A 12,211-nucleotide genomic window follows, 5' to 3' on the forward strand; every position below is an offset into this window, starting at 1 on the left:
TTCAAAGTAAATTAATTACTCCAGGCCTATTCTGGAAAGTGAGATTTTTAGCACAAAAGGGCACAGAAGGGGTTAGACTAAAGGCTGGAGGCTCCCATTGACAACTAAACATTCTCTTTGTCTTTACATGGAAAATAAAAGTTGCCATATTCATACTGTCAGTGTCTACTGCCAATAACAATTGTCCATCAGGCAGTATTTATCCACAATCATGTATTACTCCCAATATTTCATAGTATATTTCATTAAAGCTGTGGATTTCTTCTGTGGAGTTAAAAGTCAGTTGTTGACTTAAAACTGCAGAGGCACAAGGAGGGCTAGCAAAAGCCCTGAGCGAGCAGTGCTATGCATGGTCTGTAACTCTGCCTCAGAAATCTAAACAGGCTGCCGCCCCCTTTGAATCTACTAGGAGTGATGTACCTTGCACCAGCAATTTTTTTTAAAAATATTTTGTTATTTTTATTTTATGTGTATGATTGTGTTGCCTGCATGTTTGTGACCCATGTCATGCAGTGCCGCAGAGGTCAGAAGAGGGCTTCAGACCCCTGGAACTGGAGTTAAGGACGGTATGTAGCCGTCATGTAGGTAGGGAATCAAACCTAGGTCCTCAACAAGAGTAGTCAGTGCTCTTAACAGCTGAGCCATCTCTCCAGCCCCTTATTTTTATTTTTTTTTAAAATGTATGTGAGTATATTGCCTGCATGTGTGTAAGTGCACCCATGTCATGCAGACACATGGAGGTCAGAATAGGGCATCAGATTCCCTGGAACTGGAGTTGCGGATGGTTGTTAGCTGCCATGTGGGTGCTAGGACTTGAACTGGGTCCTCTACAAGTGCAGTCAGTGCTCTTAACCTCTGAACCGCCTCTCCAGCCCCTCACTATGTTCTTAAAAATCTTTGTGAGCATGTTGGTTGTGAGAGTAAATTTTTCCAGCCCACCTTAAAAAGTTAGACATATTTATTATATAGTAGGTTTCTTATTTAATAAGTTATAAGACATTTGATATTTTCTCCAATTCTTGATTATTTATTTAAACAAATCTTTATGCAGTTATACCCAGCTTTAAATTGAAACCAAAACTCTCTAGGAATTTGTTTAATTGTGCTCAATTTTGAGAATTCTGTTGCCACTGATGATTTTCTCTGTAGCCTGCTTCAAAGATGAGGCTCTTTTGTGAACGTAGGTTCTCCTTAATGTTGTATGTAAGGAAAAGTGGCAAGGACAGACACAGTGTGATAAAGACACTTTGGAGTGGCCTTAGAAAGAGGGGGCTTTTCTGTCTACTTAATGCTTTGAAGCTTTGTCTTCAGAAGATTGGATTGGTCCTTTCTTCAGCTAATTGCTGGAGGAAGTTTTAAAATCACCTAAGAATTATGTCTTGGTGATTTTCTTTAGAGCTTTCTCTACTTAGCAACAAGCTTTTTTGTAAATATACCTCAGATTTTAATGATTACATATTTTTTCTGAGAATATATTTTACTATAAATCTAATTTCTTCTTGATAAAAATGTAATTTCTTATTTCATGTCACTCACCATCTTTAAAAATTCTTAGTAATTGGGGCCTGGCATGGTGGCATATGCCTTTAATCCCAGCACTTGGGAGGCAGAGGCAGGCAGATCTCTGAGATAGAGACTAACCTGAGTTTCAGGCCAGCTGGGGCTACAGGGAGACCCTGCCTCCAAAAAAAATTGGTGTTTTAAGAAAAATACTTCATTTTTTTTTTTATTTCTTTTTTTGAAACAGAAATTTGCTATGTAACCTTGGGTGCCTGGAATTTGCTATGTAGATGTGCCAAGCCTTGAACTCATGATCCTCCTGCTTCTGCCTTCAAATGCTGGGTTTACAAGGATATAATACCACATCTGGTCAGTACACATATTTTGTGGTGCTGGGAATTGAACCCAGTGCCTCCTGCATGATAGGCAAACTACCTCTGGACTACGTCCCTAGCCCCTCATTTTCCTGATATAAGTTTTTTTAAAAAAAATTTGTTTATTTATTTAAATTTATTTTTATTTTATGTGTGTATGTTTTGCCTACATGTATGTATATATAAGTGCATGTATGTCATGCATTGCCCATGGAGGCCAGAAATAGGTGTTGGATCCCCTGGAACTGGAGTTATGGATGGTTGTGAGCTACCATGTAGGTGCTGGGACTCGAACCCAGGTCTTCTTCAAGAGCAGCCAGTACTGTTAACTGCTGAGCCATTGCTCCAGCAATCTAGTTTATAGTAAGCATAATAAATATTTAAGTAGTTTATTAGATCCTAAGATATCAGACATAACATTTTTGGAACATAGGTGGTGATGGTGACATTTAATAATTAGTGAAAAAGGAAAATATTACCTATTTACTATATTGCTTAATTCTTCAGGGATATTTAAGAAGCAACAACAAGTTTAGCATTTGTAGTCACTATGAAGCATGGAGTAATTTACTGGAGTTAGAAGGTAAAGACAGAAAGACTTCTTTAAATCAATGGGTGATTCTTAAAATATGTGTAGCAGAGATGTTACCTACACTCATGTACATCTGAAAGCATTAAATATTCCTCCAATTTGTATATTTTTAGGATCCTGGAGTTGTTAATACCACTGACTAACCGGGCCAGTGACACTGGAGCAGACAAAGTGAGCCCTGTGTACTCAGCAGTGTTTGGAGGACGGGAGGAGTGCCTGGAAGTGCTTCTCCACAACGGCTACAGCCCCGACGCCCAGACGTGCCTGGTCTTTGGCTTCAGCTCTCCCCTGTGCATGGCATTCCAAAAAGAGTATGTATGCTCACCACATCTTTGTTTTTTGCTATGTGGAGATGTATTCCCAAGTCATTTCTCTTTGTGGTGATACTTGCAAACTTAGTAAACAGATAAACACAGAAAACTTGCTATGATGTGTCTTGTTCAGTCTAGCAAAAATGAAGTCATAATGTCAGATTATTTTCCTTTTCTTTTTGGACCTGGATTGCATTTTTAGTGTAGTAATTTTAGAAAATACTTTAAAAGCACTAATATAAATGCAGGACTTCTTTGATGTCTTTAGTCTTTGAAACAGGTCAAGAATTAAAACTCAAACTCACAGAGATCATCTGCCTGCCTCTGCCTCCCAAGTGCTGGGACTAAAGGCATGTGCCGCCATGCCTGGTGGTATGTAGCATTTTTTAAATGTGCAACATAATAATTACATTAGAAACTAAAAAAAAACCTAGTTAATCTACCACAGTTCTGTAAAGTAGTAGAGTTAATGCCGCTTTTTAAGTGTTTGGTTTAACCAAAGTTTTAAAACACCTATTAAGAATAAGAATATAGGGCTGGAGAGATAGTTCAGTCAGTAAACATGAGGACTTGATTCAGTCCCCAGAATCCACATAAAATGTTGGTGTGGTGGTTGTGTTTGTAATCCCAGTGCTGGGCAAGAGGATCCCTGAGGCTCACTAGCCAGCCAGTCTAGCCTAGTAGGTGAATTCCAGGCCAGTAAGAGAAGACTCTTATCTCAAAGAAAATGGACAGCCTTCCTGAGGATGACACTATTGTCATTTGGCTTCCTCATGAGCACATGCACCCAAACACTCCCCCCTCATTCTCTTCTCTCTCTCTCTCTCTCTCTCTCTCTCTCTCTCTCTCTCTCTCACACACACACACACACACACAAGGATACGACTATGTATAAGAAAAGCTATATAAAATAATACCGTGATCCATCCAATAATGGAATAAGTTGTATAGATAGATGCTATTATTTTATTTTATTTTATTATTATTATTATTATTATTATTATTTTTGGTCTTTTTGAGACAGGGTCTCCCTATAGCCCCAGCTGTCCTGGAACTCACTATGTAGACCAGGCTGGCCTTGAACTCACAGAGATCCGCCTGCCTCTGCCTCCTGAGTGCTGGGATTAAAGGTGTGTGCCACCACGCCCGGCAGATGCTATTATTTTTATTGGTGCAGAAGTAATTACAGGCATACCACAAATTTCATTGACTTTGTTGAAGCCATTATTACGGCTTTTTAGCTATGATGGGATTTAACTCTGTCAATACTTATTCACTGGCTAGTAAGATGGCTTAGTGGGTAAAGGCACTTGCCACCAAGTCTGACAACCTGAATTCAATCCCCTACATGGTAGAAGACGAGAACAGACTCCTACAAGTAGTTTCTTGCCTAACATGCATGTGTTTGTCAACACATGCGTGCACATACATACACACATATACACACAAATGTTAAAGAAAAACTTTTTCACTAAGATTTTTCTCTTTCTTTACACCTCTGTATCCCTTAACATTCACTATATAATGTCATTCATTTTATCTGTTCCAAATTTAGGCTTCTGAGTTTACATTTTAGTGTGAAGATTTGAAATTTTGTTTAATCTGAGTATTTGAGCCCCACTCTATTCACAACTTTCATGGTTTTATAGAATTTCATTGTATAATCCCCTCAAGTATTATCTCCCTAAGCTTCTGGGGACTCTTCTTTCTCTGCCTCCCTTCTGCTGAGTTCAGGTGTGTGTGTACCACACATGGATGACCGACCTTCCTTCCTTCTGAGAAATTTATTTATTTTTTATTTACTTCACTTTTGATCTTTTTGAGACAGGGTCTCCCTGTAGCCCCAACTGGCCTGGAACTAACTATGTAGACCAGGCTGGCCTTGAAGTCACAGAGATCCGCCTGCCTCTGCCTCCCAAGTGCTGGGATTAAAGGCATGCACTGCCATGCCCAGTGAGAAATTTATTTATTTTTGTTCATTTATTAATACCTGTTGAGTTCTGGCCTCATCTTGTAGGTATAGTTTGAGTAGACCATACAACAGTGTTCCTGCCAGCCCTACCATACCTTAAAACTATTGTATCGTCCTAGAGTTAGGCAGTATGTTTCATGCCATTTACAGGATTTAGACAGACGATGTTTAGTTGAAGAGGCTTTACATAGGCTTCTGGGTTCCTAGGATTAGTTAGAATTGTAGAGGGCAGCACTTTTTCTCTTTGATGGCTACAAAGTAAATAGCATTAATTGACCAGTACCATAGAGAGATTTCAAATAGATCATATTATGGAATGTATTGAGAAAACTGAAATATAGTTCAGAAAGAAATCCTGTTCTTTAAAGATTTAAAACCTAGTGAGATGAATAGTATTTAGTAGCAATTTAAATAAAAAATTTTATTTACTTAGAAGCATTCAGAATGTCAACAACACAAGCTGCATTTTTTTCTCAGTTGCGGAGTGGTATTCAGTTAATAGAACAGCCATTATTTTGTATAAGATGCATCAAAGACAGTGGAAGATTAAAAAAACCCAAAATATAAAGCCCCCCAACACCTATCCTTATAGATAACTAATTTGTGCTATGTAGCAATAAGAACCTGCTTTAAATTTCCATGCCAGTTTACAGTCTCCATATCATACCAGGCAAGATTAGTGGCAGTGAAAAATATGATCAGGATACGGCTATATCTAAAGATACATTTGGTAGTGTATTAACTATAGCACCATATAGATTAGAAACAAATCTTAGTCCATTTTACAGTTCAGGTTTTTTCTTTACAAGTTATATACAGGGGTAAATGCTTTATAGACAAAACAAGTAAAAAAAAAAAAAAAAAAACCACATTAGAACCAAGTTATTCAGTAGCCTCATCTTGACCTCTGGCTTCCTCCTCTTCCATATCCTCTTCATCTTCTTTTATTTTTGGTTGCTTTATTCAGCCTTGACAGTTCTTTTTTTTTCCTTATCTTTTTGAGACAGGGTCTCCCCGTAGCCCCAGCTGGCCTGAAACTCACTATGTAGACCAGGCTGACCTGGAACTCACAGAGATCCCCGTGCCTCCCTGACAGGATTAAAGGTGTGCCACCACACCTGGCAACAGTTCCTTTTTTTGCTGCATCAGATTTTCCTTTTCTCTGTAGGCAGCCTTTTCCTTGAGCTCTGCAGCGTTCTTTCCCTAAGCCTGCTTGTCATGTGAAGCAGTTTTGTTACACGTCTCTCCCAGGTTTTTTTTGCAACATTACAAATGGATAAACCCAGCTATTCTTTGTTTCCTGGGAGGTGTGGGGGGCAAGAAGTTCCCTGGGTGTGTTGAGATCCTTGAGCTCCTTTTTTGTTTCCCCTTTGGGTTGGGTGGTGAGGGCAGAGGTTTTCATTTCTTTAACCATAATAAACCTTGTCAAATTTTCCTTTTTCTTCAACAGAGGTGCTCGTCCACCTCTGAGCACGTCTTAGCAAACCCGAATAAGTTGACTGAAGCTGTTGCATCTTGTGCTCCTCCCCTCACGTTTGCACTAAGAGTGCATATGAGGACATTTGCTTCTCGGCTTCTTGGTATATCCTTGGCCCATTTTTGTTTTTTCCTCAGTGCCTGTGCAGCTCTCAGTAGTCTGGGCACTGTCCCTATGGAGGTCAGCATACTGAAATGACTGTTTAATAGCTTTCACTCCACTATCTTCTGCTGCCTCTAGCAAGAAAATTGGTGGTATGTGTTGTTGTTGGTAGTGGTATTTTTTTGACACAGTGTCTTGCTATATTGCTCAGGCTGGACTTAGACTTGTTAACTCTGCCTCCATCTCTCAGATGCAAGAAATATAGGCCTACCTGCTAGGGATTGAGCTGGGGATCTTAAATGTACTAGGCTAGTACTCTACTACTGAGCTATATCTACAGCCTCTAAAGGATTTTTATGGTTCTTCGTTTTGGTTTTTGTTGTTGTTTTGTTTTGTGTGTGTATATGTATTCATATGCACATATGTGTGGAAGTCAGAGAATATCCTTGGGTGTTCTTCCTCAGGCATCATTTTCTCTTGCTCTCTTTTCTCCCTCCCTCCCATCTCCCTCCCCCTTTCCTTCCCTCCCTCTTCCCCCTTTTTACTTTTCCTTTCTCTTTCCCCTCTTTCCCTTATGTGTATGAGTGTTTTCCCTACTTGTATGTAAGTGTACCTATATTGTGCAATGCCTGTGGAGGCCAGATGAGGGTGTTGAATCCCCTAGAACTGGAGTTAAGGATGGGTGTTAGCTACTACATGGGTATTGGGGACTGAATGTGGTGGGTCCTCTGGAGGAGCAGCCCATGCTCTTAACTGCTGATCCATCTTTCCAGCCCTGGTTTACTTTTGTATGTAAGTAATTCTGTAGATTGTTTTTTCCTGTATTAACTTATGTGCTATTAATTTATTATTCCCTCCCTCCCTTTCTCCTTTTCTCCCTCCCATCCTTCCTCCCTCTCTCCCATCCTTCCTCCCTCCCTCCCTTCCATGCTACTAAATTCTTCATGTGTAGTATGGGATCACTTCTAGCTTAGGTGGAATAATCTCCACTATAGCCTTCCTCTTCCTCTTCTGCTAATTACATTTAAAAACTGAGATAAAGCTTAGCATGGCACCATAAACCTATAATACATCTTGAGAGGTAGAAGCAGGGGGATTGGGAGGTGAAGGTCATCCTCAGTTACGTAGAGAATTTGAGGCCAGATTGAGCTACATTCTGTTTCAGAAAACAAGTAAACTAGCAGCAGTAGTAATAACAACAACAACAAAACTGGTTAAAGTACAAAAAGTAACTACCCAAAGATTTTGTCACATAGACCAAGGTAGGCAGGTGATAGGTGGGGTGACCCTCATGGACATAGATTTTCCGGCTTACTTTTTAAAAAAGTTTCTCTAAGGGAGAGCCTTATTCTAGAGCTGGGTAGCAGTAGTGGCTTTCAACAGCAATAATTCCAATATAAACCCTATTTTTCCACATGAGCGATTGCTTAATATTAGAATACTGTGGGGCAGACTGCATAAGAACAGTTTTGAAAAAGAGAGAGCTAGAGAGGGGACCCTCTAATTCTGCATACAAATCTGAATATTCTGAGGCTCATTCTAAATTTCAAATGCACAGGACAGACCCAGATGTTGAAAGTAAAATTTAAACTATCACTAAAGCCTCAAGTAAGCTATGGGACCAGGCCCAAAGCAGCATAGCAAAGGCTTTGAGAGCTGAATTGACATTAGGTAGAAACACTGTCCAGAGAAGATGAAGCAGACATTGCAGTCTGAAACCAACTAGGTTATCTGCTTGCTAAAACAAACCCAAACTCAGTACTCTTCAAAGGATGATACAAGACCCAGGTCCCAGAATCCCAACAACATAGCATTTACCAAGTCTAGGATGCAGTCTAAAATTACTTGATATATGGAGAACCAATAAAATAGATTCAGTCTCATGGGAAAAGACAATTAACAGATGTCAGCCCTGAGATGATCCAGATGTTGGAAATAGCAAGTAATTGAAAGCAGTTATAGCTATGCTTCATGAAGTAAGCACACTTGAAGTAATTGAAAAGGTAGACACTCTCAGAGAAGCTGAAAAGCAAAAGCTGGAAAATACAATTCTCTATATGGGCTCCAAAGCAGAATGGAAGCCTATTCTGAAGATAGGCTAATAGAAATTATTCAGACAGAACAACAGAATAAGTAAACATGGAGTGCAGCGTGAGAGGCAGAGCCACAGAGCTCCAAGGAACAGTAGCAACAGGTCTTACTCACAGTCCAGGAGAGGAGACAGTGCTTGGCCTAGGGAAAAAAGTAAATTATAAATGACCCCCAAACTTTCCCACTTCAGATAAGCACTAGAATGTATAGATTTAAGCACTTTAGTACACCCAGTCGGACAGAACAAAGAAAAGCATGCTTAAAACCACATTGCTGTAACATGAGAACAGAGGAGAAGCCGTGTTATGTGAAATAGTCCTTGGTCACAGGCATGAGCTTACAGTTCTGTTCTTTGAAGAACCATGTAAAATTTAGTTGAAATCCCTCTTGGTGGTTCTTGAAATGGCCTGTGGATGAGATTAAGTTTTTTTTTCTGTCTGGGAATTTTTTAATTGAAGTAAGTATATTCTTAATTAATAAGGTAGGTTTTCAGTAAGAAAAGTCTTTGGAAAATATCGTTAGCCTATAGAAAAATGCCAAAACATTAAAATCATCAGTAATGTGACGACGGTGCATTCTGTTCTCCTCGTCTTTCTAATTGACTTCATTTGCTTGCCTGACAGAGCATTACATTTTAGTACATCTTTGCCATTATTATCTGCTTTGTAGGAATTTAATTGAAGGGTAACCCTTCTCAAGGGATTAATTTTGAAAGCTGGGAGTCGCTTTTACTGTATGGAGGTGAAGAGGCCGACAGCAGCAGTGCCCTGTGCAGTTTTTGACACGTAGAGAAATGTCTGGGTTGGTTCTATTCTTCCTACTGTCCTCCATTTATTTAGAAGAAAATCAGTTAAACTTTTAGTCTTTGTACTACATTAAATTAGCTAGTGTCTGGCAGTTAATGTCGTAGCGTGCCAGTTACTCAACATGTGAAATGAAAACCACTTGATTACTCTGGGACTTTGTATAAAGCTTTGTTGATCAATCAAGAAAATCTTAATTTTCCCAAAAGTTTTTATTTTAGCATATGAAGAGACTAACAAAGCCCTTATCTGAGGGAGCAAAACATAAAGCTGAAAAATTAGTATTTCTCATTTCTTTCAATGAATATCTTAAAATTTGAATCCTGAACAATTATACGTCTAAGCATTCATTATATTAATTAGAATCACCATTCACAACACAAGCATAATTGAATACAATTTAATTTTAAAGTAATTATGGTATTACTTTATTTTTAAAAGTGATACAATGGGTTTCCTATATCTTATTTTCCAGTTAATTAATAAGAGTTAAAATTAAGTCACATCACTTATACCAGGTAACTTGGAAGATTGCATTTTCTAAAATTAACTTGATATTGTAATGATATAAATTCGAATTATATAATATTGAATTTAAATGATATAAATATGAATTATCAAATTCAGCTAAGTTGGTTAAACATTTGTTGCCTAATTGAACATAAAATGCCTGTTTCAGTCTGTTTAAAGTAAATCTTGTTTTCATGTAGCATTTTCTCTTACTGTGCTTTTATGTGAGTACCATTTTTCTGTCTGTTTCTAAACTTCACAGAATGTAGTGTTGGAATACAAACCTAGAAATAGGGTTTCGACTAGGCTTTGTCTTTAAATCTCTCTTCTTTCTCAGATTTTGACAGTGTTCTGTTTATGTAATGTGCTGGCACAATGTGTCAGTTAATTTGTGATGTTTGTGTTACACTGGGTAGACTTTTTCTCCCTTTAGGATCTGAGGACTTAACAAGTTATCAGCTTAAGATAAATTAAAGTTTTAAGTGAAATATATAGATATGTCCCTATTATTTATATTTTAACCAAAGACTATCTCAGCTTGAGGATTTATAATATGCTTGGTGATGTTTCATAGACTACAAATTTTGTAGATTATTAAAAGATACTGCATTGCATAAAAGCAGTTCTATTATTAAGTAAATTTGGGAAACAGGGTTAAGCAGTGCTAAGTAATTTTTCTGGAGGGCTTCTGAGACTTTTCTTCTGGTAGTGTGCTTTGTAAATTTCTAAAAGGGATCTACAAAGGTTTGAAGACTCTGGACAATTAGATAAATTTACATTTACAATAAATATATTGTGTCTGTATTTATAGACTTTTTAGAAATTTTAATGTTATTAATTGAACCCATTATGTTAATTTTTTATCTAACTTTTCATGTATTAAATTTTTTTCACTACATCAACATTGACATATTCAATAACAATTTTCGGAGCTAGGATGCATCTCTTACAAAATTTGGTTGTACATTTTCAGGTTTACAGTTGAATTATTACAGTTATACAATGTTGTACTCAGTATAAACCCTATAAGACATAAAATTAAATGAGGTTTTAACCTTTAAAAAAGATCTCCATTTCATTATTAAAGTACAGAGTTTCATACAGAAAAATTCATTTTTAATGCAATTGACATTAAGGTGTTTGCACATGCGTTTCTAATCTATATATCAAATTATTATTAGTCACAGTTACTTTCTGAGCTCCTTGGCATCTGAGCATGGATATAAAGTTACCAGGTAGATTTTGGTGATAATGGTTTTCACATCTGCTAATTATTAAGGAGCAAATTTTTATGTTTTGAAGAATTATTATTTTTTTATCATTAAAAAATTTTTTTAATAACTACATGATTAGAAGCTTTTCACTACAGCTTTAACATATTCAGTAACACTCCAGAGCAAGGGTACATCTCTTCCACAAGTGGATGCAAGTTTCTAGGTTCACAGTTAATTAATATAGTTATATATTATTGAACTCAGTATAAGCCCTGTAAGACATAAAATTGGATGAGTTTTTAACCTTTAAAAAAGATCTCCATTTTATTTTAGAATATATTGTTCCTTGCAGAAAGACTCATTGTTTTTGCTACCAACACTGAGATGTTGGCACTTGCATCTCCAATCTGTATGTATCTGACTATTACCAGTCATAATCGGTTGCACTTGGATCCTTGGCGCCTGTGTATGTCTACAAAGTCATCGGGCAGACTTCAACGGTATTGTCCACCACCTCTACGATTAGCATGACGCAAACCTCCATGCCTCCTCCTCAAATGTAATACATCCTTTAAAAATTTGATTTTTTGTGTGTGTGTTTGTATATCACACAGAGCATCCTAAACCATCTCATTTGACTATACACCCACTTCCCAGATAGCACACTCCCATAGCCTCCCTCCCCCACTAGAGCCCTTATACTCTGATATCCCTGCTACTGTCTGCTGTGTGGTCAGCACCCCCGGCCATTCCCCACTACTTGTCCATCTGGTGAATCTAGTCAGCCTATCTAGAGATCTTTATTTTAGGAAGGTCAGCTGTTCTCCCATTCTGTGGGTTTTCTCTTCACTTCCCTGGTTGCTTCCTTTGATGTACAGAAGCTTTTTAGTTTAATGAGGTCCCATTTGTTGATTCTTGACTTTGTTTCCTGAGCAATTGATGTCCGATTTAGAAAATCCTTTCCTACACCTCTACCTTGTAGGTTTTTGCCAATGTTTTCTTCTAACAGTTTCAGAGTTTCAGGCTTCACATTGAGGTCTTTGATCCATTTGAAGTTGACTTTTGTGAAAGGTGAAAGATAGGGGTTTAGTTTCATTCTTCTACAGGTGGAGATCCAGTTTTGCCAGCACCATTTGCTGAACATGCTGTCTTTCCTCCAGTGAACGTTCTTGGCCCCTTCATCAAATATCAGGTGGCTGAAATTGCATGTACACATATTTGGGCCTTCAATTTTGTTCCATTGATCTATGGGTCTATTTTTGTGC

The 12,211-nt window shown here is 37.9% G+C and overlaps 1 protein-coding gene across 4 annotated transcripts in view; it reads left to right on the forward strand.

Moving 5' to 3' along the window:
• Positions 1–12,211, forward strand: part of Asb3 (ankyrin repeat and SOCS box containing 3) — a 148,027-nt gene that overhangs the window by 88,125 nt on the left and 47,691 nt on the right. For all 4 annotated transcript variants that reach the window (XM_017795581.2, XM_008823021.3, XM_029558623.1 and 1 more), the window contains one exon: positions 2,580–2,777. In XM_017795581.2, the coding sequence (XP_017651070.1) occupies positions 2,580–2,777 (198 nt within the window). The remainder of the gene's footprint in view (positions 1–2,579; positions 2,778–12,211) is intronic.

This window comes from Nannospalax galili, unplaced genomic scaffold (genome assembly GCF_000622305.1).
Source record: "Nannospalax galili isolate Female #2095 unplaced genomic scaffold, S.galili_v1.0 scaffold286, whole genome shotgun sequence".
Classification (NCBI taxonomy): Eukaryota; Metazoa; Chordata; class Mammalia; order Rodentia; family Spalacidae; genus Nannospalax; species Nannospalax galili.